Source organism: Microcaecilia unicolor, chromosome 3 (genome assembly GCF_901765095.1).
Source record: "Microcaecilia unicolor chromosome 3, aMicUni1.1, whole genome shotgun sequence".
Classification (NCBI taxonomy): Eukaryota; Metazoa; Chordata; class Amphibia; order Gymnophiona; family Siphonopidae; genus Microcaecilia; species Microcaecilia unicolor.
In genome coordinates, this window is record NC_044033.1 from 76,675,472 (window position 1) to 76,703,021 (window position 27,550).

At 42.7% G+C, this 27,550-nt stretch overlaps 1 protein-coding gene across 2 annotated transcripts in view; it reads left to right on the forward strand.

Annotated features, from left to right (window-relative positions):
* Positions 1–484: 484 nt before the first annotated feature.
* Positions 485–27,550, forward strand: part of LPGAT1 (lysophosphatidylglycerol acyltransferase 1) — a 210,943-nt gene continuing 183,877 nt past the window's right edge. For both annotated transcript variants that reach the window (XM_030196071.1, XM_030196072.1), the window contains exons 1-2: positions 485–558; positions 3,160–3,427. In XM_030196071.1, coding sequence (XP_030051931.1) covers positions 3,190–3,427 — 238 coding nt within the window. In that variant the 5' untranslated portion in view covers positions 485–558; positions 3,160–3,189. The remainder of the gene's footprint in view (positions 559–3,159; positions 3,428–27,550) is intronic.

Consider the following 27,550-nt stretch of genomic DNA (forward strand, 5'->3'; position numbering starts at 1 on the left):
GACGCTTCGCATGCTCGCCGTACCTCAAACGGACACCCGCAAGGCCTAGCGCAAACTGCGGTTCTGGACGGAAGCCCTCTCTCCTTCACTCCGGGGCAACAATAACACGGCGACTTCAACGAGTTCGAAAGCAGCCCGTCCAAGCGCGGTGAAACGCAAACCAGACACTCAACAACTAACCCTCACCTTTCCCCCCCTCCCCCGCTCTGCTATCATAATTCCCTCTCAATCCCCCCACAATTAGTCTAGCATTTCCTTTTATCTCTCACACCCAACCCACCCCCACGTCGTCCTACCTTCATACAAACTACCTACAAAGGACCCGGCCGGCCCAGACATCCCACCTCCTCCTCTCTCTACTGCAACTTCTTCCCCCTGGGTCGCGTCCCCTTCCCGCCGGAAACAGGAAGCGTGTCAGAAGGGGCGGGGCAAGGCAGAAGGAAAGAAGATGCGGCAGAGGGGGCGGGGCGCGGGAGGAGGAAAGCGCCGGGGCCGGTCGTAGGCAGCTCGTATGAATTAGTGCTGCTGCCGCCAGCGATCTTAAAGACAAGTTTGAAGGTACAGCCCTAGGGTGGATGAGCTTGAGAACCAGGGAGAGCTGCTGGACCGCGGGCGGGATAGGGGAGCGGAGGGAGAGATGCTGGACTGTGGACGGGGGGGGGAGACGTGTTGGATCGGGGAGAGGAGGGAGAGATGCCACACCGCGGGGGAGGGAAAGGGGGGGATCCTGGCTGCTGGGTCTTGGGTGGTTTGTGAAGAGAAGGGTGCGAGTGTGTGAGAGAAGCCAAATGTGTGTGTCACACGCCTAATGCGTGTGACTTGGTATCTCTGGAACTCTTTCAGGATGAGCTGGAGGGTTGGGTCTGGCAGGGTAAAGGGCTGGATGGGGCCTTGATCATATAATAGTTGTAGTGTTCGGGATGGGCAGTGCATGATCCAGTGCCTTGAGGACTGGGTTTTTTTTTTCCTTCTAACTGTTAGCTTGGCAGAAGGACCGGGTACCACTTGATCCTGTGTTTCCATGATAACAGAACAGGGCATTGGGCATCTGCTGGAGTGACTGGCTGCAAAGACCAGCACTGTTGTTGATTGCTCAGGCAGAGCACTAATTAGGAATGTCCCGACCTGGACAGATCTGACGTGGCCACGTCTGGAATCGGATGAGCCTCTGCACTGTTAATTTATTCTTGTACTGTTCCTGTTAAATTTAGAGCTTAGGTAGTGTAAGCAGGGCATGTTCAAGTCCCCTCCCCCAGCCATCTCAAAAAGTACTCCTGCTTAGGTCACTGACTGTCTAGGTTGACCCTGACCTGACATTGAAAGAAAAAAATGTAATAGTTTGAGTCCATTCCTGATAGTCTCTTCTCCCCCCCCCCCCCCCCTCTGGTTCTGATTTACTGGCTAAAGCTGACTGCTTTTTGTATTGATTTTTTTTTTTGTGGGGGGGGGGGGGAGAAATCCACCTAGTTTGGATCTGTCAAGGTGAATGCTTGTTCAGTTTTAATACATTAACTTTTAAGTCTTCTGAGGACAGAGAAATGATTACTATAGCTGAATGTAATGCACCTTGAGCTACTAGTGAAGTAAGAGCTAAATCCAAATAAAGATTTTTTAAATTTGAATGGACATTATAGAACCCACTAGAATGTGTCTGATCTTGAGTGTATATCCCTTGTATTGGTTACAAACTTTCATACCACAAAAGGTTGTATAGTATATTATACCAGGAAGAAAAAAAGTTTGTCTTGGCCGTTCAGAACACTTTTTGGCTGATATAATACTTCTTTGGATTATCTGTATAATTCTTATGTTTGCTACATATGAGCTAGTGAGATCATTTGAGTTCCTAGATGTGCCCAATACATAATTATCTGTACACAAATCGGGTTAGTCCAATGAAAGTTATATAGCTTGTGAAGAAACCAGTTTTCTTTCCTAGTATAATATCGACAATACATTGTTTCAAGGCAGGTGCATTCGGTAGTATGGGGAGGAGGGAGTAGGAAATATTGTTTAGAATGTCTCCTAATATGTCTTGATTGATATTTATTTATTTATTTTGTTGCATTTGTATCCCACATTTTCCCACCTATTTGCGGGCTCAGTGTGGCTTACAATACATTGTAAATGATGGAAATACGATTTGTTACAACTCAGTTATGGATTACATTATGAGAAGTTATACGGAGACAAAGTCAAAGTATCATTAAGGGAATAGGACCGAGGAAAAGAACAGTGGAAAGAGACAGCGGGAAACTGATAGGGTAATAGAACATTAGCAAAAGAACATTTGGTATAACATTTTCTGTGAGTAACGGTATAAATGTGATAAAATTATGGGGGATGAGAATTCAGAAGAGAATGTATTGGTGTATTTCTGAAAACAGTGAGTGTGGACTTCATGTGTTTTAATCCTTGCAATAAATTTTGTCGAAGAGATGGGTCTTCAATAGTTTGCGGAAGTTGGTTAGTTCGTGGATCGTTTTCAAGTTGCGTGGTAGTATATTCCAGAATTGCATGCTCATGTAGGAATACTTATTTATTTAGCTATAGCTCAAGTAGGTGCTTTCACACAGATGACAGCTTGTTTTGAGATGTGAGACTACTGGCTTCTGCCAGTGATTTGCAGAGACACCTTAAGGGACTGATTTACTAAAGTTTCCCTATTCTGTGTCTGTGGGCAAAGAGCTTTAGTAAATCAGTTTCTAAAAGAGCTACTGTTGATCTGGGAGGGGATTCCCACCCCTCTGCTCACCAAACAAAAAAATTCACTGTGGACAGTGTTGGAGGGGTGGGGAAGGAGAAACAAGGGAGGTCTTGGCTGCTGGCTCCTAGATTTGATAAAAGTTTGTTCAGACTTGGGTTAGCTTGTCCCTGAATGATGATGTAACAACTGGGTGATGAGATTTAAGGAATTGTTTTTAAGTCAGAATAGAATGTCTGAAATCATTCAGCATTACCATGGGCACTGCTGAATGATATGTATGCCTTATAATGAAATGACTTCTATTTTGTTGTAATAATATAATTTATTACATGGCAATTATTGATTACAATTATCTACCCTGGACTTTGACCAGGAAATGCAGACTAGAAATCAAATAAGTGCTAAACTGTCATCTCATAAATGAACCTGTCTTGTTTCTTTTTCTACAACAGAAAGTGCCCACAGACATCTGTGCGAAAAAAATGGCTTTCACTCTAGAAAGTGCCCGGAAGAGGGGCTTTTTAGTACTGAAAATGGTCCTACGATTTTTCTTCATGTGCATCAGTAATCTGGTTGCCATTCCATCCTATGTGTTGTATTTAATCGTCTTGCAGCCTGTTAGAATGGTGGACAGTAAATTGTTCTGGCATATTGAAGGAATAATGTTTAAATGGCTTTTAGCTATGGTGGCATCCTGGGGATGGAGTACAGGATATACAGGTAAGACCCTCTCAATATTTGATAGAATACATGTATAGAGCTTATCATGAAATACTGTTGGAACTGTATGTTAGTCTTGATATATTCATTGCTTAATGAAGACATCAAATGTTAACATGTTCTAAATATGCTTAATAATTTGTTGTTTTGTATAATGATGATGGATATTGAGTTACCATAATAACTTCAGCTGCCAGTCAGCAAGGGAAATGGGACTTGATATACTGTCTTTCTGAGGTTTTTGCAACTACATTCAAAGCGGTTTACATAAATTCAGATACTTATTTTGTACCAGGGGCAATGGAGGGTTAAGTGACTTGCCCAGAGTCACAAAGAGCTGCAGTGGGAATTGAACTCAGCTCCCCAGGATCAAAGTCCACTGCACTAACCACTAGGCTACAAAATCACATTCTCAAATTCTATAATATTTAGGCTTCTCTCTATTTTTCGAAATTTGCAGAAATTGTCTTGCTTTTTTTGAAGTAGCTTTTTCTTACCAAATGTCTCTCTTTTTTTTTTTTTTTTTTAAGCTTCTAGCAGATAGAAGGAAAAAGACTGATCAAATACATCTCCTTAATTGCCTTCAGAAAGGCCCCTGGTTTCCAGCTGCAGTTCAAGGGTAGAGACTGCATAGAGTGAGGACATTCTGTAGCATATTTGCCTAAATTGGTATATATTGTTTGTACAGGCTTGTTGTTGAAACTCTGTTCACTTTTTATTTTTTAAATTAGAATAGTTCCCCCAGGAATATAAATTATTAAATGGTTCACCTTAAGTATAATCTTACTGTTTTACAGCTAGATTTATTAAAGTGCAGTACTGCAGGGCCCGTTTTATGCAGTGAGGCCTAGTTACTAATGTGTGTTCATGGCGTATAACATATACTAACACAGCATGTTAGTAATGCTAGCTGTTAGTCTTGAGCTTTGCTATTTAACTGTTTAATATTTTAGCAAACTTAGAACATCAGCAACCAGGTCTTGGAGCCCTTGCAGGTCATGTAATGGAGGTTGGTGCTACTTGTCATGTGGATAGGTGGAGTTCAAGTGGGCTTTGGATTGGGTTCTCTCAGGTTCTGGTACTGGGAGTAGGCTATGGAACACTAACATAGCTCTCTCAGGCCAGAAAGCGTCAATAATGGTAGTGGCTGCTGCTGCTGCTTCTTGAATTATCACAATTTTCTTTCCCCATTTAACTTTTTAAAATCTCATTTCTGTTTTTGATTATGTTCATTCTTAACCTGTTCCCTTACTAGTCTCATGCTACCTCCCAAACCAAACCTGTTTTTTCCTCTCACTGAGTCGCTTGCTTTCTCTCTTGGGTTCAGTCTCTCTTTCTTCTATTGCTGCTTTTCCCTCCACTGTAGTTGTGTGATCTTCTACCACTGCTGATAACTCTGATTTGAAGTCATGGCTTTAAGTTTTGAAATAGAATCATGTAAGAAAGGATCATGTGATTGTATTGGTGTTGAGCAGAAATGTGACCACCCTAGGTGCCATGTCAGAGGAGGTGTCACCACACCCTTTAGAACCAATCTTTGAGCACTTAAGGTAAGAGGGGACAGGGACAGCAAAAGTAATCCATGACTGGATTGCTGTTTTGTCTAGTGATTGCCCTGGTCAAAAGAAGGAAGTAGCAGCAAAGGTGAAAGTTGGGATACTGGAAGAGAGAGAAGACTAGGTGCAGGGGGAGGAGCCTGAGAAGGAAGGGAGTGGGTGCTGCAATGGAGGGAGAGTGTGGTACATCATTGGTGATGGACGGCATTTGGAAGGATGTTGGGATCTGGCTACTATGACTTTGTGGCAAACAATAGATTCCATGGCTATGGTTACACAATTTTGGCAAAGTGGGGGCTTGATTGCTGTCTATTTTCTGCCCTGCCTGCTTGACCACTACTTCCAATGTAACGGCGCTACTATTTCTTTTATTTGAAAAACTTGTCGATGTCTTTAACGTCCCTTTTTTTAAAACAACATTTTAACATAGTGCAATAAATGTATAGTTCCGATGACTGTCAAAGTTTCTTTCCTTGATGAGAGCTGATGGTAGAAGCTGCATCTGCTGATGAATGAGCAGTACCGAAGTTGTGCTTCACAGATTGGTGCAAGGCTATTAGTGTTCTAGGCAAACCTTCAGCCAGTGGTGTGCTGGTAAATGTTTAACAACATGCTGTCTCTCCGGTCCACCTCTGCACCCCTCGTCCACCTCTGTGTCCCCCCCCCAAAATTGCAGAGCTGGCTATAGCCAGGGAGAGAGCCTGGGAGGGGGGCAATGCATTACTCCATGAAAAAAAAATTAAATGATCCCAGTTTCCAATCTAATTCATGTTTAATGTGGGATAAAATGCCATAAATAAATAAATATAAACTTTTTAATGTTGAGCACCTGATTCTCAAAGTGGACATATTCCAAACACTATAATGAAAATAAAATGATTTTTTTTCTACCTTTGGTGACTTTGTTTTTCTGATCATGCTGGCCCAGTATCCGATTCTGCTGCTATCTGTCCTCTTAACTCCGTTTCCAGGGCTTCCTTTCCATTTATTTCTTTACTTTCCGCCTTTCTTCTTCATTTCTTGTCCTACACCCGTAAGTAAAAGCTGGGTCCTCCGCAGACTTGACTGTCCAGTGGATCCAGCTTCTGCCTATTTTCTCCATCCATGTGCAGTTTTTCTCCTCTCTGCCTTTTCTCTCATCTCATCTCCTTCCTCACGCTTCCCTCCCCTCCATCCATGTCCAGTATTTCTTCTCTCCCCCTTCCCTGTCCTCCATCCATGTCCAGCAACCCTCCTCTCCCCCCTGCCCTCCCCTCCATCCACCCATGTGCAGCAACTCTCCAGCTGTGTTTCGGCCTACAAGCCTGCATCAGGAGTCTACATTTTGAGAAAAACAACATTTAAAAACATCATATGGAAACAAAATAAAAAGACAGTAAGAAGGTATAAAATTTACATACATAAGAGAATGAAAACATATTAAAACATATTAAACGATGATATGTTGGTAGCCATGGACAATGAAATAAAAATGTGTACTCCAAAATTGCTAATAACACAGTAAAGAACATTATGCCACCATATTGGTTTATAACGTAACCAATTAGGAATGTTCTCCACATTAAATGATGGCACAGTAATAATTATGGTTAATTAAAATAGGTAATCAGAAGGAATCATAAAACCGACAATTAGCAATAAATATTAAATAACTAGTAAAAAAAGGCCCGTTTCTGACACAAATGAAACGGGCGCTAGAAAGGTTTTCCTCGGAGTGTGTATGTGTGAGAGAAAGAGAGAGTGTGTGTGTGTGTGTGAGAGTGAAAGTGCGTGTGAGAGATGGAGTGTGTGTGAGAGAGAGAGAATGAGAGAGAGAGACAGACAGTGTGTGTGTTTGTGTCAGAGAGAGAGTGTTTGAGGGACAGAGTATATGTATGTGTGAGTGTGTGTGTGTGAGAGAGAGTGTATGTGATAGACCGAGAGTGAGTGTGTGTGTGTGAGAAAGTGAAGCCTTGAAGCATTAGTGCGCTCTGTAAGGCTCCATCTCCTCAAGTGATGACATGTTGTTCCTAAGTTGGAGATTTTGTAAGGTCTAGCATGTAAGGATCTGAAGTATTGAATAAAAATAGATGGCTCATGTACGTTCCATGGTGTCATAGGCAGTTTTCAAAAGAGGGGTATCAAACACTCCAGCCTCTGATTCTGCTTCCCTTAGGTTCCTTGTTGGCTGAGGCTGTGTGGGAGGAAAAGATGATGAGGACATCGCCCTGGTGATGTACCCTATTCTTCTGCTTATGAAAGTTTATGTGGAAAAAAAAAAAGATCCATCTTGCAGTGAGTGCAGCTGCAATATAGTTGAATGTATGGAAAAAAACATATACATTCCTGAAATTTTGGTGTTTTATGCATTTCAATGTGTCTTCATACACACTGAGGCTTATTTTCAAATTAACCAATGTGGTAAGTCTATTTGCGTTGAAAATGAGCACCATTGCCTCCTTTTAGGAACAAAAAAATCAAAATGTAGTGCATCAGCTCATAAGCAAGAGGAAGCGTATTTGTTTGTGTGTGTGTGTGCCCTCCTTCCCTTCCTTCTCTCTGTGGTTTCAGCTGTGGAGTAAGCCCTGCCCACTCGCACTATTGGGAGAAGGGTGTTGCGGAGGCGGGTGTAAGGGGAGACTTGCACTAAGGAGCCGGAGTGAGCCAATCGTGTGGCGCGGTGGGCGTGGCAGAGAGGAGGTGGGAGTAGCACGGGGCGGGGTTTGTATTGTTGAGCCTATGGAAGTGGTCGGACGGAGCTGTGTACGAGCAGGTGAGTGTCCTGCTGTGTACCTGGTGCTGCCGGTGCCGGGGAGAGGACGCTAATTGTGGTTTTCTCTTTGTAAGAAGAGATCGGGCACTGGATTTGGTTGAGGTTGGGGGGGGGGGGGTAACCAGACTTGGACTGGCACCGGATACTCTGTTGCAGGGAAGGAAGCCAAGTGTTAGCAGTGCTGGGTGTTGTTTTCTTTTCTTCATTCTCCTGGAGCAGGAGCACGGGCATCAGTGATGCTCCTTGTCTCCCTGCCGCACAGAATCTGATCGGTTGTTGTGCTGTTGTTTCTCCTCCCTTATTGCGGTGCAATTGTTTTTGATTGTTTCGTTTTGCAATGCATTTCGTCGGGTGGCAACGGTTTGGCGATCTCCCCTCATTCTTTTCGTCTCCAGCGATCTCGCCTCATTCTTTTCGTCGCCTAGCAACAGCTTGGCGACGCCATTCGTTCAGTGGCAGTGCTCCGCCCTTGACGTCATCACGTTTGACGCTTGGGCGGGGCATACAGTCATGTAGGAAAAGCGATCTCAGCCGCCTCACTTTTAGAACGTTGGGTAAGTGAGGCTTCATTAGAACGTTGGAGGTGCGTTTTATATAGAGAGATAAGTAGCATTACAAGGAAGCTCTTAACTTTATATTTATTTAGATTTTGCTCACACCTTTTTCATTAGTAGCTCAAGGTGAGTTACATTCAGATTTCTACCTGAGGCAATGGAGGGTTAAGTGCCTTGCCCAAGATCACAAGGAGCAGCAGTGGGATTTGAACCGGCCACCTCTGGATTGCAAGACCGGTGCTCTAACCACTAGGCCACTCCTCCACTCCATATTGCATAAGTAACCATGAACAATGAATAAAAATTGGTGTAAAAGTATGGATAAATATAAGTCCCATAATAAACATGCATGATAACCAGAGTGGTGACCTCAAAAGGTGACCTATTTTTAGAACCTGAAAAAGATGCGTGTGCTCCTATTGATTAGGGCTAGTTTAAAGAGGGAGATGAGTAAATGCATTGTTACCTTTCAGCTTCAGATATTTTGTTTCTTGTATCTTTCACCATTAGGTATGATAAAACTTGTATCTATAAAATAGATAAATATATAAGTATATGTTTGAATGAATGGTCCTGCACTTGACAAAGACGTCGTCATTTAATGTGGAGAACATTCCTATCTAATTTTGGAGTACACATTTTCATTTCATTGTCCATGGCTACCAACATATCGTTTAATATGTTTTCATTCTCTTATTTTTGTAAATTTTATACCTTCTTACTGTGAGCTACTTTTATATGTATACCTGACCTTGATTTGTCCTTGCCATTTTCAGGGCACAGACTGTAGAAGACTGCTCAGTTCTAGCTTTGCTTCCTAATTACTGGTGTTGCCACCCAATCTCTGCTAAGCTTCTGTGAATCCATTCCTTCTGAACAGGATTCCTTTGTGTTTATCCCATGCATTTTTTAATTTCGTTACCTTTTTCATCTCCACTACCTCCCGTAGGAGAGCATGCCAAGTAACCAGCACTCTCTCCGTGAAAAAATACTTCCTGACGTTTTTCCTGAGTCTGCCCCCCTTCAACCTCAATTTATGTCCTCTAGTTCTACCGCCTTCCTGTCTCCAGAAAAGGTTTGTTTGTGGATTAATACCTTTCAAATATTTGAATGTCTGTATCATATTACCCCTGTTTGTCTTTTCCTCCAGGGTATACACATTCAGGTCAGTAAGTCTCTCCTTGTACGTCTTGTAACACAAATCCCCATACCATTTTTTATAGCTTTTCTTTGTACCGCTTCAAGTCTTTTTACATCCTTAGCAAGATACGGCCTCCAAAACTGAACACAATACTCCAGGTGGGGCCTCACCAATGACTTCTACAGTCGCATCAACACCTCCTTTCTTCTGCTGGTTACACCTCTCTCTATATAGCCTAGCATCCTTCTAGCTACGACCACCGCCTTGTCACACTTTTTCGTTGCCTTCAGATCCTCAGATACTATTACCCCAAGATCCCTCTCCCTGTCTGTGCATATCAGACTCTCTCACCACCTAACACATGTTTCCCATGGATTTCTACTCCCCAAGTGCATTACTTTGGACTTCTTTGTATTGAATTTTAATTGCCAAACAGACCATTCTTCTGCAGATCCTTTTTCATGTTTTCCACTCCCTTCGGGGTGTCCAGTTTGTTACATATCTTGGTATCATCCGCAAAAAGGCAAACTTTACCTTCTAACCTTTTGGCACTCACAAATATATTGATCAGAATCGGCCCCAGCACCGATCCTTGAGGCACTCCACTACTCACCTTTCCCTTTTATTAAATTTTGCAGCAAAGTATAACAAAAGATTGATAAAATCAGAATATCCAAAGACGAGTGATTATAAGCATAATTGTACAATCGTATGTATACCTTTTATGTAAACTATTATTATCAAATACTGTAGGTCATAACACCTAGTGGTGAAGGCACCAAAACTTATAATTTATGGAGGAAAATACCTCAAAAAGCCTGTGATACACTATGATTACTCATTGAAAACCTTATATTCAACAGAAAAAAATCATCATCACTGGCCAAAAACCTCCATAGTATAATTTTCAAATTTAGGTATATCATGTTTGCAATCTTGCTTTTCACTAAATTCACAGTCCTGCTTATAATCGAAAGAGAAAAACGCCTATATTGCGACCCAAATCGGGAGATGGGCGTCTTTCTCCTGTGGGCGCCCAAATCGGTATAATCGAAAGCCGATTTGGGCGTTTCCAACTGCAATCCGTCCCGGAAACAGGTAAAGTTGACGGGGGCATGTCGGAGGCGTGGTGAAGGCGGAACTGGGGCGTGATTATCGGCCGAGGAGAGATGGGCGTCTTTAGCTGATAATCGAAAAAAAAAAAAAAAACGGCGTTTTTACTGCGATTTTGGGTCACTTTCTGTGGACCCTTTTTTTTCACGAACAAGTCCCAAAAAAGTGCCCCAACTGACCAGATGACCACTGGAGGGAATCGGGGATGACCTCCCCGGACTCCCCCAGTGGTCACTAACCCCCTCCTACCAAAACAGAACCACTTTAAAAACTTTTTTTTCCAGCCTGTATGCCAGCCTCAAATGCTGTACCCACCTCCATGACAGCAGAATGTGTTCTATCCTCTGACAGCCTTTCCCTGGTTCTGATGTGACTTTCGGGTGAGTGTGACACCTTTTCTGTTATGCGCACTGCAGAGTCACATCAGCAATGCATTGTGGTGGGTGTAGGGTATTGGGCTCCGTGATTCCAGTAGCTTGTGGCAAATGCTCATGATGTTGGTAGTTGGTAGGCTCTACTCCCATGGTGCTTTTCTCCCCTGCTTACTGGGTCAGAGTGTGCCATGTTTTGTTTCCGGTAGTCTATGAGGTAGTGGCCATTTTTGTAAGCCAGTTTTAGATCCCTTTGACATGTTAGCCACGTTACAGAACTTAGTTCTTACCTTGAATGTGGCTGAAAGAGGGCATTGTACACCATTCTGCCAGCTCTGACCTACTGCTAATCTCAGTACCAGCGAGACTCGTTGTCAGTGGGGCACAACCTCTGATCTGCAGTTAACTGTGAGTAAGCGTGCTTATTCCAATAAAGGACATTTTCGGAGAGATTAGTCTTCAGATGTCAACTGGTGTGCCAATGTTATATAGCAGCAACAAGTCCTAGAGGCCTGCGTGTATGCAGGTCCTTGGAGCACTTTTAGTGGGTACCGCAGTGCACGTCAGCCAGGTGGACCCAGGCCCATCTCCCCCCTACCTGTAACACTTGTGCTGGTAAATGGGAGGTCTCCAAAACCCACTGTACCCACATGTAGGTGCCCCCTTCACCCCTAAGAGCTATGGTAGTGTTGTATATTTGTGGGTAGTGGCTTTGGAAAGTGCTGTGAAGAGACGCAAAGTCCGGCTCCTTGTGAAGCATTGAGCGAAACAAGAGCTCGCTGTTGGGCGCGGACATTCTCTACTGTTCCAGCACAGACCACAGCTAAGTACTTTTAGAGTACTTTTTGTTGCACAGCATATATATGATAGAATAAGCAATTTCGTCAGTGTTATAGAGGTTTTTCAGACTAATGAGGATTCTTGCCAGCGTGAGCTTAAATTTAGCCACGCGGAGCAGAGCGGTCAGCTGTTCTGTTAAAGTGCCGTCAGCTGTTACCGAGTTTCTGAAGTCTTTTCCTCTGTTATTCCACAGTTGCTGTCGGTGTACCTCAAGGTTCTGTTCTTGGTCCCCTCCTCTTTTCTATCTACACTTCTTCCCTTGGTTCATTAATCTCATCCCATGGCTTTTCCTACCATCTCTATGCTGATGACTCCCAAATCTACCTTTCTACCCCTGATATCTCACCTTGCATCCAAACCAAAGTTTCAGCGTGCTTGTCTGACATTGCTGTCTGGATGTCTCAACGCCACCTGAAATTAAATATGACCAAAACCGAGCTTCTCATTTTCCCCCCCAAACCCACCTCCCTGCTCCCCCGTTTTCTATTTCTGTTGATGGCTCTCTCATTCTCCCTGTCTCCTCAGCTCGAAACCTTGGGGTCATCTTTGACTCTTCTCTCTCCTTCTCTGCTCATATCCAGCAGATTGCCAAGACCTGTCGTTTCTTTCTTTACAACATCCGTAAAATCCGCCCCTTTCTTTCCGAGCACTCTACCAAAACCCTCATCCACACCCTTGTCACCTCTCGTTTAGACTACTGCAATCTGCTTCTTGCTGGCCTCCCACTTAGTCACCTCTCCCCTCTCCAGTCGGTTCAAAACTCTGCTGCCCGTCTCATCTTCCGCCAGGGTCGCTTTACTCATACTACCCCTCTCCTCAAGACCCTTCACTGGCTCCCTATCCGTTTTCGCATCCTGTTCAAACTTCTTCTACTAACCTATAAATGTACTCACTCTGTTGCTCCCCAGTATCTCTCCACACTCGTCCTTCCCTACACCCCTTCCCGTGCACTCCGCTCCATGGATAAATCCTTCTTATCTGTTCCCTTCTCCACTACTGCCAACTCCAGACTTCGCGCCTTCTGTCTCGCTGCACCCTACGCCTGGAATAAACTTCCTGAGCCCCTACGTCTTGCCCCATCCTTGGCCACCTTTAAATCTAGACTGAAAGCCCACCTCTTTAACATTGCTTTTGACTCGTAACCACTCGCCTCCACCTACCCTCCTCTCTTCCTTCCCGTTCACATTAATTGATTTGATTTGCTTACTTTATTTATTTTTTGTCTATTAGATTGTAAGCTCTTTGAGCAGGGACTGTCTTTCTTCTATGTTTGTGCAGCGCTGCGCACGCCTTGTAGCGCTATAGAAATGCTAAATAGTAGTAGTAGTAGTTATCAGTATATTAGAGAGATCAGCTTGCCCTAAGTTGATATTGTATGTTTAAATAATATAACGGCAAGTACCAGGAGTATTGTTAAGTTTTCACTAAATTCAAAAACCATATGGTGAAAACATCAATCTTCAGTATATAATTTTACTAATTCAGTTTTCATGTAGATAAGAATACACACTTATCTTTTGACTCCCAATGGGGGTCCCTTTTCGCCCAAAGCTTTTTCAAGGGAGTAAATGCGCTAACTTGTGCCATCTGGTTGCTGTTGACAGTAAAGTTGCAACTTCGCTCTTCTCTCTTCTACACTGAGCTCCTGTGACCTTTATGTGAAAACATATAGCTAACAGGTGAAAATCTGCCCAGGATGAGATAGCCAAAAGTTGGGCTGCAAATTTTTGGAGATGGCAACAAGTGCTTTAAAACACCCCAGGAGTAGCCCACCTCACTCTCCCCTCCACAGTCTGGCAGCTCTTGCTCCACTCCACCTGTGGTTCAGCAACCACCCCCCCCCCCCCCAGCCCTCTAAATTTGCTTTTTGCATCCAACAGCAAATGTGCTGAAAAACAGCATTCTTTTGGCCGGCCAACTCATGGCCTTCCCCTCTGCCACCTCCTGCCTCATTGACACAACTTCCTGTTTCTGGTGAGGTAGCAGGTGGCAGAGAGGAAGGCCATGATCCAGCTGGTTGGAGACGTGCTGTTTTCAGTGCTTTTGCTGTGAGCTGCGAAAAAGAAAGTTTGGAGGTGGTGGTGGGTGAGTCATGCCAGACCATGGGGGGGGGGGGGAGTGACAGATAGTAGATTGAGGTGTTGGGGGGGGGGGGAGTGAAAGATGCTGGACTGTGGGAGGTGGGGGTGAGAAGAGTGTGAGGTGGTCGTTACTGGGGTGTTTTGGGGGCACTTACTGCTGCCTGCAAAAATTTCACCCTGCCCCTGATAGCTATGGTACTTGAGGATTGAAGAGTTAGCTAACTTCAATGATAGAATACCCCAGAGGTCTATGCTGGGGCTAGTGCATTTTTACAGATTTTATAAATGATCCAGAAAATGGAATAATGAGTGACCTGATTTAAATTTACAGGTATTCAAAGCTGTTACATCACAAGCACATTGTGAGGAGTTGCATGAGGACTTGGTGAGAATAGGTGGCTGGAGCCGTATATAGTAGATGAAATGTAATATGGACAAGTGTAAAATCATGCATTTAGTGAAATATAATCCTAGTTTATAAGTATATATATGATGCTGGGCTCCATATTAGGAGTCATCACCCAGGAAACTAATCTTGGAGTCATTGTAGTCGATGTCAAAATCTCAACTCTGTGTGGTAAAGTAGTCAGAAAAAAACAAACAAACAATTAAGTAGAATGTTAGGTATTTGGAAAGGGTTGGAGAATAAAATGGAGATTGTTTGTTTAGTGCCTTTTGCTTCGTGATGTGACCCCACCTTGAGTGCTGTGTTTACATCTGACCACCTTATCTCCAAAATATGTAGCAGGTAAAAAGAAGGGTTGAAAAATAAGGGGATGGGACAGCTCCCCTCTGCAGAGTCTAAACAGGCTGTGCCTCTTTAGCTTGGTGGAGCGGTAGTTAAAGGAGACATGATAAAGACATTCTGAATTAGAGCTGGTGCAAACTCTTTTGGGTTTGACCAGTGTACATTACAGTGGGCATTACAGTAGCCCAGTCATGGCATGGACCACTATGGTCAGACTTGTCTTTTCAATACATGGAGAGAGAGAATTTTTAAAGGTTGCTTGAATTTTCAGGATCAAAGTGAGCGATGAGTCTAGCAGTATACCAAGATTCCTGACCTGTGAGTTTAGGGGGAGTTCATACTTCCCAAAAGGTATTTTAAAGTCAGGTATTTGTCCATTTGTGTTTGGTACTCAAATAATTTGTTTTGCTTGGGTTCACGCAGAGTTTTTTTTATTTTTTTATTTTTTTTGCCCATTTCTGAGTTGCAGGTAGCCAGGCAGTCAGTTTACTCAAAGCTGTGGGTAGATCTGGTTCAATGGGTATGAGTAGTTGTACATCATCAGCATAGATAATAGAATTTTGTATCCATTGACTGAAGCATCTCAGCCAGAGGTTGAGGTAGATAGTAAATAAAATGTGAGACTATATGGATCCCCTGTGGCATCTTGATTTGCATATATCAGAAAAGTGGTTAGGTTAATATGATTGTATAATCTATCCAAGCATGTAAATAACACCATAAAATAGGAACATACAGAATGTATATTTCATGTGTGATCCACATGGAAAATGCCCTTTTGGTGAAGGTGCTCAATGATGATTGGGGTATCCTTCTAGAGATGAAAGCAAATTAATCGTACATATTTCTGTTTCTGTAAAAGGCAAAATTTAAGACTTATTAACCACCTTTATGAAGAGATTCTCCCAAGGTGGTGTACAATAGCTTGACAGAAGCAAGTTATGTTATAGTAATAATGTAGCTATGGTAAAATGACTGTGTGCATAATGCACAAGGAGAGCCGGGAGTGTCCCAAGCCGGAATTGTGCCCTGTGTAACATACCCCCCCCCCCCCGCCCACTATAATTGTGGCCACTACAGCAGAGACGGTGGACGGGGAGCAGTGTTTGTGCTTCAGGCTCCCTGTGCGGCTGCCTCACCTGCACAGCTCATGGGATGGCCCTGAGTGGAGCAATGAGGGAAACTTAGAAATAGGCAAATTATAGTAATAGCCATGATAAGGTACAATGTCAGTCATGTACACAGTGGAACTGTAAATAGAAATATGATACAATGTTGGCACAATACAAATGAAACAGCTTAATAGCCAACACGGTAAATAGAAATATATTTGTGACCAGCAAATCGTTTTCCTGAAGAATGCACACACTCATATGGGAGAACTTTACCAATTTCTTGGATGATATTTCAAAAGAACAGCCTGATTTATTGTTTTTCTGCAGATTAACAGGCCATCCCAATCACTGTGTAACCCATGTTAAAGAACCTGGGGATCACTTGATGAGGAAAAGGCTACATCACGAGCAATGGAATTCTGACACAGATTTCCGGAAAAGGTTTCTCACATCTCTGGTGTTCCAGGAGAGCAGACCAGAATTGTCAGCAATGTCAAATTTTCCCCAAACTGTGAAAAACAAAAACAAAGTGGCATGCCCTCACTCTAAAATATCCACTCAGCTTTTCAATTTTTCAAAAAGAAATTTGTTTTAAGGATTTTTTCAACTTTTTTTTAAAATATTGCTTTGACGTCTTGAATGTTTCACATGAAGCTGATAGGAGCAAAGGAGGAAAAAGACCTCAGCAGACTGTGGCTCACTGTTCAAATGAAGTTAAATGCACCCCATATCCAGGGATAAAAGTTCCCGCACCACAGTTCACAGTATAATCATTGGTCTAAAAAACTTCCAAAACTTGTGTAAACCTTATACTCAATTCAGTTCAAGTCAATTTTAATTGCATGCTCCCAAAATGTGAAAATATAATCATATGAAATTCTGACAAAATATTGAATATGAGCAGTTACTCCACTGGATGTGTATACCAAGAAATTGTACTTGGGCAGCGTACGTGGATCCATTTCACCTCCTGGCTTCTTCAGGAGAATCTAGCTGGCTGTCAAAAATTGTAACTGCATGATCCCTGTGATTTGTTCTAGCTTTATGTGAAAATTCAAGACATCAAAGCAATATTTTAAAAAAATCTTGAAAAATCCTTTAGAAACATTTATTATTTGAAAATTTGAAAAGCTGAGTGGATATTTTAGAGTGAGGGTGTGCCACTTTGTTGTTTATTTGTTTTGCGGTTTTTGAAGTGGTGGTTTTATTTTTTTTTTATTTTTACCCCAAACTATGAAACTGTATCTACATTCTTAGAAACAATTTTGAGCACATTTCTGTACAGTATTTTTATTTAGTAGCTTACATTTATTGGGTGACCTTTTAGTCCCTTTGTGCCTTACTCAGTCCCACATAACCTTCCCTGACATGTCTGTAGTGTTGCTGTTAATGGAAAATCTCACCTCCCTCATGCAGCTGTACTATGATCACATTTTAGTCCACTTCTTTCCAAATTGAACAGTTGCATCATTGCACATATTATGTGGTCAAAAAATGTTCTGAGTTTTCTCAGATGTTGTAATTATCCTTTCTGTACTTATCTGTAGCTTTCAGCTCTTTTCTGAGCTCCAGAAAATAAGTAAATCATGTGGCATGTGAACCAGCTTTGTGATATGTTAAGAGGGTAATTTTATGTAGGCAGGATAGGTAGAAATGTATGTCTGAAAAATTAGCTGCCTAAACATAAATTTGTATTCTATAAACTCTGTGGACTGAGTTGAACAGTTGATAAAATAGGCTTGTACCATCTCCTAGATGTACTCACTCTGCTGCTCCCCAGTATCTCTCCACACTCGTCCATCCCTACACCCCTTCCCGTGCACTCCGCTCAATGGATAAATCCTTCTTATCTGTTCCCTTCTCCACTACTGCCAACTCCAGACTTCGCGCCTTTTGTCTCGCTGCACCCTACGCCTGGAATAAACTCCCTGAGCCCCTACGTCTTGCCCCATCCTTGGCCACCTTTAAATCTAGACTGAAAGCCCTCCTCTTTAACATTGCTTTTGACTCGTAACCACTTGTAACCACTCGCCTCCACCTACCCTCCTCTCTTCCTTCCCGTTCACATTAATTGATTTGATTTGCTTACTTTATTTATTTTTTGTCTATTAGATTGTAAGCTCTTTGAGCAGGGACTGTCTTTCTTCTATGTTTGTGCAGCGCTGCGTATGCCTTGTAGCGCTATAGAAATGCTAAATAGTAGTAGTAGTAGGAAAGGCACAGAGGAGTCAAGTCAGGAAATGTAAAGGTCAAAAGGTTCAGACTGGGGCAAACAGACAAAGGTAACAGCACTCAGCAAGTCTCCACTATTTCTCACAAAGGACCACTTCCAGCTCTGTACTCTTTAACTCAGCAAAATCACAAATGGGGTCTAGACAGGTTTGGCCTTACCTTAGATCAGTGGTTCCCAAACCTGGTCCTGAAGGCACCCCAGCTGGACAGATTTTCAGGATATCTACAATAAATATTCATGTGAAAGATTTGCATGCTCTGCCTCCACTGCATGCAGATCTCTCATATTCACTGTGGATATCCTGAAAACTTGACTGGCCGGGTTGCCTCCAGACCCAGGTTTGGGAACCACTGCCCTAGATACTTTTTAAAGGAGGTCTAATTGCAGACATTTTTCTTCTCGCTCCTAGAAGGCTAATTTTACTATCCATTATGGGCAGAAAATGTTATCACATAACACAGCTCATGTCATGTCCACGGAACATCCCCTTTGAGAACATTTTCTTTTAAGCGACTAGTGAAGTTGAATGATTAAAAAAAAAATTATATGCTTTAGAAGAAAAATTCATATCTGCCTGTTGTGCCGTTCATGATTTATCTTCTCAGCATATATCATCTCTGTTGCATTGCCTTATGTCAACTTGACCAATTAGGTTAAAACAGAATGCATTAGAGGTCCTTTACTTAATGGAGAGGAAGCTGTTGACACGTTCAAGGGCATTTTAAATGTTTGTGCCTGATTTGTGGAATGTACTTTCCAATGATTAGAGTACATTTCAGAAGAAATTGAAAAGTTGTCTGTTCTGGGCTATAAGTCTCCTCCCAAGGAAGGGGTCACAGTGCTATTGCACAAGGATGCACTGTTGAAGAACTGGGAGTCTCTCCTCAATGCAGGTTGCATCTAAAAAGGTGGATATGCAGTATTGTATCAAAAAGGCTCCCAGATTTGAGAAGGCACAATTGCCGCACAACTCCATGGTGCTCAAATCCGCTCTCAAACGGGCCAAGAGTTCTCTGTCTCATGCCTCAGCAACCCCGGGACGAGAGGCTGGGACTTTGGCTTTGTTTGCAAGAAAGACTTTTCAGACCTTAATGCTTGTTGCCTGCATCCAGTCCCTACCAGCTGTACACGAGTACATAGGAGGCCTGCTAGATTTAGCTCAAGCTTTTATTCCTCAAGCGAGAGCGCATACCTTAAGAAAGCAGATACCTTAGTAAAGTTTGCCTTGCAGGTCTGCAGTAGCCAGCAGGTTTCAGCTTGGCAAATGTTGAGACTGATAGGCCACATGGCCTCCACCATGCACGTCAATCCCATGGCACAGCTCCACTTGAACGGTCCAGTGGTCCTTAGCTTCCCAGTGGTCTCAGGTGACAGAGAACCTAACGGATGTCATTCTCATACCACCAGAACTGGCTCACGCCATTCTCTGGTGGACAATTCAGTCCAAATTTAACTCTGGGACTTGCATTTCAAATTCCATTGTCTCAGAAGGTGTTGATAATGGATGCATCCAACTAACCTAGGTTGGGGAGCTCATGTAGATAGCCTTCACACTTAGGGTTGGTGGTCCGCTCAGGAGGTTCAGTTCCTCATCTATCTCCTAGAGTTCAGGGCTATTTGGAATGCTCTAAAGGCTTCCAGAGGTGGCCCCAGAATCAAATTGTTCTCATTCAAACAGACAACCAGGTTGTGATGTTCTGTGTCAACAAGTGGGGGGGGGGGGGGGGGGGGGTAAGGGATATTTACCTCTTGTGTCAGAAAGCAGTGAGCATGTGGCAGTGAGCCCTACTTCACGTGATGGTCCTCAATGCTAATTACCAACCCTGCAATAACACCTACCTGGCAGACAGATTGAACAGGATACTACAACTGCACGAGTGGTCTCTGAACATGGGCATAGCCTGGAAGATCTTCCAAGAGTGAGGCACCCCTTCAGCATATCCTTTCACTACTCATCTCTACAACAAAGTCCCTCAGTTCTGCTCCAGGCTCGTGTCATACAGCAGACTAGCATCAGATGCTTTTCTCCTACATTGGGGGGAGTGTCTTCTCTATGTGCATTCTCTCATACCCCTAGGTACATTACATAAGTATTGCCACACTGGGACAGATCAAAGGTTCATCAAGTCCAGCATCCTGTTTCCAACAGTGGCCAATCCAGGTCACAAATACCTGGCAAGATCCCAAAAAAGCTCAATACATTTTATTCTGCTTATCCCAGAAATAAGCAGTGGATTTTCCCCAAGTCAATTTAATAGTAGTCTATGGAGGTTTCCTTTAGGAAGCCATCCAGACCCTTTTTAAACTCTGCTAAGCTAACCACCTTTACCACATTCTCTGGCAACGAATTCCAGAGTTTAATTACACATTGAGTGAAGAAATATTTTCTCTGATTCGTATTAAATTTACTACTTTGTAGCTTCATTGCACGCCCCCTAGTCCTAGTATTTTTGGAAAGAGTAAACAAATGATTCACATCTACCCGTTCCACTCTACTCATTATTTTATAGACTTCGATCATATCTCCCCTCTCCAAGCTGAAGAGCCCTAGATGCATCAGTTTTCCTCATAGGGAAGTCATCCCATTCCCTTTATCATTTTCGTCTCCCTTCTCCTGTACCTTTTCTAATTCCACTATATCTTTTTTTAGATGCTGTGACCAGAATTGAGCACAATATTCGAGGTGCGGTCGCACCATGGACCGATATAAAGGCATCCTCACTTTTTTTTCCATTCCCTTCCTAATAATACCTAACATTCTATTTGTTTTCTTAGCTGCCACAGCACACTGAACAGAGGATTTCAACGTATCATCAACAACGACGCCAAGATCCTTTTTTTAGTTGGTGACTCCTAACGTGGAACCTAGTATTACGTAGTTATAGTTCGGGTTCCTCTTTCCCACATGCATCACTTTGCACTCGCTCACATTAAACATAATCTGCTAATTAGACGCCCAGTCTTCCAGTCTCGTAAGGTCCTCTTGTAATGTTTCACAATCCTCTCGTGATTTAACAACTTTGAATAACTTTGTGTTGTCAGCAAATGTAATTACCTCACTAGTTACTCCCATCTCTAGATCATTTTTAAATATGTTAAAAAGCAGTGATCACTGCACAGACCCCTGGGGAACCCCACTATCTACCCTTCTCCATTGAGAATATTTACCATTTAACCCTAGTCTCTGTTTTCTATCCTTTTAACCAGTTTTTAATCCACAATAGGACACTACCTCCTATCCCATGACTCGCCAATTTCTTCTGGAGTCTTTCAAGAGATACTTTGTCAGATGCTTTTTGAAAATCCAGATACACAATATCAACTGGCTCGCCTTTATCTACATGTTTATTCACTCCTTCAAAGAAATGTAATAGATTGGTGAGGCAAGATTTCCCTTCACTAAATACATGTTGGCTTTGTCTCATAGAGAAGACTTTGCTGAAACTTGGGCAAGATCAAGGCACCATAATTTTGATTGCTCCTTACTGGAGAGTGTACAACTCAAACTCCTGGGATTGCCTGAGGTTGTCTCCCGTATCTTGCTGGCTTCCAGGAAAGATCCACTAAGAGGTGTTACTCTTAAGTGGAAGAGGTTTGCCATCTGGTGTGAGAGGAGGGCCTTAGATCCCTTCTCTTGTCCTACACAAAAACTACTCGAGTACCTCCTACCCCTCTCTGAGTCTGGTTTGAAAACCAACTCTGTAAGGGTTCAACTCAGTGCAATTGTCACTTATCACCATGTAGGAGGCGAGTCCATCTCGGTATAGCCTTTAGTTTGCTTCATGAGAGGTTTGTTGCTAATAGAGCCCCCCACGAAATCTCCCACTGTGTCATGGGATCTCAACATAGTCCTCACACAGCTGATGAAAACTCCTTTTGAGCCTCTGAATTCCTGTCATCTGAAGTTTTTACCCTGGGATGTTGCGTTTCTGGTTGCAGTTACTCAGCTCACTGAGTCAGTGAGCTTCAGGCCCTGGTAGCTCACTCTCTGTATACTAAATTTCTTCACAGTGGATTAGTCCTCTGCACGCACCTTAAGTTCCTTCCTAAGGTAGTGTCAGAGTTCCATCTTAACCAGTCAGTTGTTCTACCAACGTTCTTCCCAAGGCCTCATTCCCATCCTGGCATAAGTGTTCTACATACCTTAGACTGCAAGTGAGCCTTAGCCTTCTATCTGGAGCGGACTCAAGCCCCTAGACAGTGCACCCAGCTTTTTGTTTCTTTTGACCCTAACAGGTTGGGGGTGGCCATCGGCTAACACACACTTTCAAATTAGATAGCAGATTGCATCTCCTTTGTTTATCCCCAGGCTGGGCTGACTCTTGAGGGCCATGTCACAGCTCACAATGTCAGAGCCATGGCTGTGTTGGTAGAGCACTCGAGATCAGCCTCCATAAAGGAGATAAGCAAGGTTGTGACATGGTCTTCAGTCCACACATTCACATCCCACTACTGTCTGGATCAGGATACCCGATGCGAAAGTCTGTTCAGACAAGCAGTTCTGCAGAATTTGTTCGGTGTCTAGAGTCCAACTCCACCCTCCTAGGCCCTGTTTTATTCTGTTCCAGGCTGCACCTACACAGCTAATATGTATATAGTTTCAGGTTGACTTATATTTTAGTTTCAATGTTTCGAGACTCGATTATACCAGCTTTCTTGTTTTCGATGAGCCTGGTAGCTAGGGATTCTCAGATGTGAGCATAAGAAGGCCTGCTTGTCCTTGGAGAAAGCAAAGATACTTACCTGTAACTAGTGTTCTCTGAGGACAGCCGGCTGATTATTCTCATTTACCCTCCCACCTCCACTAGGAGTTGTTTTTAGTTATAGGCTTTTTGTTTTTTCACCTGACTGGAGGACCTCTGCTTGCATATCAGGCGGGAAGGCACCAGTGCATGCGTGGTGGGATGCTGCTAGAACTTTGTACCTTAGTAGCTAGTTGGTGTCCACACCAGGCTCCGTCGGATGATGTCACCCAGATGTGAGAATAATTGGCCTGCTGTCCTCGGAGAACATCTACTGGTAAGTATCTTTGCTTTGTGCATTTGACCTATGAAATGTTTGTGTTAGTATGGAAATTTGTTTTTCTGTATCTCACCTAGAACTGCAGTGAGTGGGCAAGAAACACAATTTTTAAGTATTTATGATGATAAAATATATGCATTTTTGGGTCCTGGCTAGAGCACGCTCCTTTTATTGCAACCAATTTTCCCACGTTAAGGTCTATTTGTGCGCATAAAGCCCCCTTTATAAAATAGTACTGAGTGCATAACCCTTGATGTATGCATGTATGTGCTATTTTCAACATGTATACGTAGTGCATAAGCTTTATAAAATTACTCTCTGAACTCTAAAAAGAAGGCAAACATTTTTTTTTGCATGGCTAGACTATATGAACATGAGTACAAGTTGGCCACATGTGTTTGCCTCCGGTAACTATTGCTGTAAGCAATAATTATTGTTTAACGTGCTGTTGAGCATTAGTTGATCACTGCCACTATGACTTGCAGTAGCTTGTGCTGTATGTGACACCTGCTCTTAGTAAGTACTGATTCGCCATGAGGGAATAGGACTGTGTTTTGCTGTGTCTATTTCTGCAAAGGATTTGCTGTCTTAGCACAGCTGCTGGTTTGACCTAAGAATTCATTCTCTTTCTCCATCTCTTAGGATATCTGTACATATACACATTCACCCTAAATGTGTTTCTGTAATTTTGTTTTGGGCAGTTGTTAGCCTTGCCACAAGACCAGGAGTGCACAGTTTGCATATTTTAGGTTCTTTATCTTTTCTTTTAGTCGATAAAGATGAAGTATGAATGGACAAGTAGAAGGTTGGATAACTTATAAGAGAACTTGTAAGAGAAGGCTGGTAAAATGGGGTATAATGGTAGTGAGAATTGCTATAGCAAGTTACTTGAAACAGGTGGAGGCTCCGATGCTTCAGGCGTGGAGGGAGTGACCCAGGGGCGTAGCCAGACCTTGACATGGGGGGGCACATTTTGGCCCGCCTCCCTGTTGTCGTCCTCCTGCCGCCACTTCCGCACTCCCACGGCCGCTACCGCCTCTCCACTTCCACTGCCCTCCTGCTGCCACTCCCCCCTGCCACTGCGAAGGTACCGTCCCCCACCAGCTAAAGTGTCTGTCCCTTGCTGTCCTCACATTGACTGGCGCCCTATTTTGTTTTCAGTCCCTGGGTATGCTCGCATGCTCAGTTTCATTAAAACGAGACTGAAAACAGGACAGGGTGCCAGGCAATGTGAGACCAGAGCAAGACAAACGCTTTAGCTGGTGGGGGTTGGGGACCCCTGCCAGCCAAACCAGGGCCCCAGACCCAATTTGGGGGGGGGCCAGGCCCCCATGGCCCCCCCATAGCTACACCACTGGAGTGAGCGGAGTTTATTGCATGGATGGAAAATTTAACAAATATTAGACACCAAAGATTCAGTAAAGATTCCAAGGAATGGTCCAGATTTGGGAATTATGGTAAGGGGTGGGGGGGGGGGGTGGAGTGAAGGAAGGAGATTGGCAGGAGTCTCTGATAGATGAAGTTTTCGGATGCTATGTGCTGTTAAAAGGTGGAAATGTTTATTTAAAAAACCCAAGATTGCTGATGCATAATCCAGAATATGAAGGTAACATTTTTGGTTGTCAATGCGTTCTTGTCTCTCACACAAGTATTAGGCTAGTGTTTCTGCTTTTCCTGATGCAAGCTCAGACTGGCTCATATTTTTCATGCTGACTTAGATGTGGTTGACAGGTTCCCGCTTTTGGTTTAAGAAGCCACCTTGCTGCAAAAAGTTCTTGGGGACCTGTTGACTAAAGGGTTTCTCATTTTCTATTCATGGGGGAAATAGGGTTTAATAAATAGGTCCTGTTTTTAAAACTTTTCTTAGGCTATATAGATCCCACGGGGGGGGGGGGGGGTCAGGTGCTAAAACCATTGATCACCTAGATCTTTTGTACCTTGAGGCAGCTTTAGTTGAAATGTGTTGCCTTGTTTCTTCTAGAGGGGAGATAGAGATGTTAAAGTGACATCCAGGCTCTGTCTGTAGAAACATGTCTCTGAAAACCAGGTTTGTCTGAGAATAGCATACTTCCCTGAAGGTCAAATCAGAGCTCAGACTGGTGTATTCAGGTAGAACTTGTCAGCTCCTTCCTTTTTTTAAGCAAAGAGATTACTTTGACTAAGCTGAATTTGTGCTGTGGATGGTTTTGTTGGTGTCGGCTCCACAGCTTCGTTGTTCGCTTTCAGGGTACACAAGTGTCTTATCTTGTACTTCTAGTTGAAGTTGTTCCCTTTTCAGGAAGGCAGTGACTAATGAAAATCTTTAGCACTGATGAATCATGCACTACTCTTCTAGAATTGATTTTATGGTTTGCTGCAATTTGAATAATCTATTAACAATCATTTAGCGTGACTAATAAGATGGCCAAAGCTCTGTGGTTCTAATTTTACAAAAGCTTGATGGAGCTTGCTTGTTTGGAGCTTGTCACTTGTTCAAATTAGTGTATAACTGGGCCTTTTTATGAGGCTCTAGCATTATCGAAGTTTTCAAAATGTACTAGCTCACCTGGAGGAAGTGAATTTTCTGGATGATATCTGCCATCTCCTGCTCACTGATCAGTGCCAGGGACTGGGGGCAGGCCACACTTTCTTTGTATCTGATCAAGGCCTGTGGAACAGGAGAGTGCAGAAATAGCCTTTGGGGGTCAGGGAGTGGGGAGAAGGAGGTGTTATGTCTTGGGAAGAGGGTGAGAAGACTGAGTGGAAGAGTAGGAAGGTTATACTTTGGTGGGGTTATGGGAGTGAGCCATCAGATGCTAAATTACTCAGTTCCAGGTAGAGAGCTGCACGGGAATCCCGCAAGGATGGACACAAGTCCTGTGGGGTTCTCGCGGAAGTGTAGCGCCAGGCCAGCCTATCTATCCTTTCCTTGTGCCATGGCAATTATAATAGTGCTAAAAAAAATGAATGGGTGTGTTTGATAGCATTGAAATCTCTATAAGCATTGAGAGGGGAAGTTATCAAGATGGGTTACTGTTAAATTGAGTTATTTTATCACAAGTGGGTTATTTTATGTGAAAATATGTTTATTAAATTTTATATCCTACAACAACTTGGACACAATTTTTAAAAATTTTTCTTAATGCAATTAAAAAATTTCTTTTGTGTGTATATATATATATATATATATATGAACAAAAACAAAATTTTTGTGTATTAAAATGTGCTCAGTCCGTGCCTGGTGCGACCATTATATCCCCAGGAAGAATATGTGGTTGTGTCAACAGATGGAACCATCACTGCACATTCGATGTTCCGCCTCCTAATATGTATGCACATACATCTAGACCATTGGTAAGACCTTCATCGCGTATAGGAAAGTACAATATAAACATCACATTTTCAATATATTCAAATTGTTCAAAACACATTAACCAACATTTCTAACCACTGCCGGCTCAATCCTACACTCTAAAATGCTAGGCTTTACATCCAGCATATACCAGTAGCCTAATTGGTTACTTTAAATATGTATATATATATATATATATGTATATATATATATATATATATATATATATATATATATATATATATATATATATATATATATATATATATATATATATATATATATATATATATATGGAGGTACATGCTTCTTCAATTACACTGATATAACTAACCCCATAAACATCCCAAACAAATCTGTCCAAAGACAAAAATGCACAGTAAAATAGTATAATGTAATCACTTCCCTTGAGGATATAGCGTGCTCGTGTTAGTGCTCAAAACATGCTCATTCATTCATTCACTCATTTTTGCCACTTCATTGTGTGTTTATACCCAAAGCACACAAGAATTACGCTTACAAACGTTTCTGCAAGAACAAAACAAAAACTTCTTCAGTAAACAGGACTTAAACTATAGTAGCAAAGTCACAAAAGCAGAAAAGTTGTGCTATTTTAGCACAGGAGACGGGCGGGGATGGAGGAGATTCCAGTGGGGATGGGTTAGATTAGTGAGTACAGGCAGGGATGGGTGAAATTTCTGTCCCCGTGCAACTCTGTAGTTCCAGGCTGGAGATTTTGGGACAGTCCTGGATTTCTGATTTCCTGGTGCATTATGGGACTTGCAGCCCTGGTTTCAATGGGCAGGATCAAACACTATAAATCCCACACTGCATTGGGATTTAATGTCAAAATCAGGAGTGGTCAAAAAATCTCCAATCTGTGACTTGGGTCACTTGCATCTCTGCTATGTGGGGGGGTGGGGGGAGGGAGGGGTAGAGTGCAAGGTGACAATGCACAAGTGTGTTTCTTTTTGGAGGAATTCTAGAATTCTGAACATTCATTGAAATAAACATGCCATTTTCTTCTAAGAACACATTGCACATTCAGCATGAATGAACCATACAGTTCAGCACAAAGTATGTTCATAAAATTACAATGTAACATTTTCAAGAGCTGTTTAGTATCTGAAGAAAAAATAAAGTCTCTTACATTTCTGACTTTTTGTTGTTATTGTTGTTGTATTCTCTTTTGTCTGATTTTGTACACCTTTCACTTTCTTTCCCTGTCACTCCTTTCTGCCATGTTATCTTTCGAGGGCTTATCCA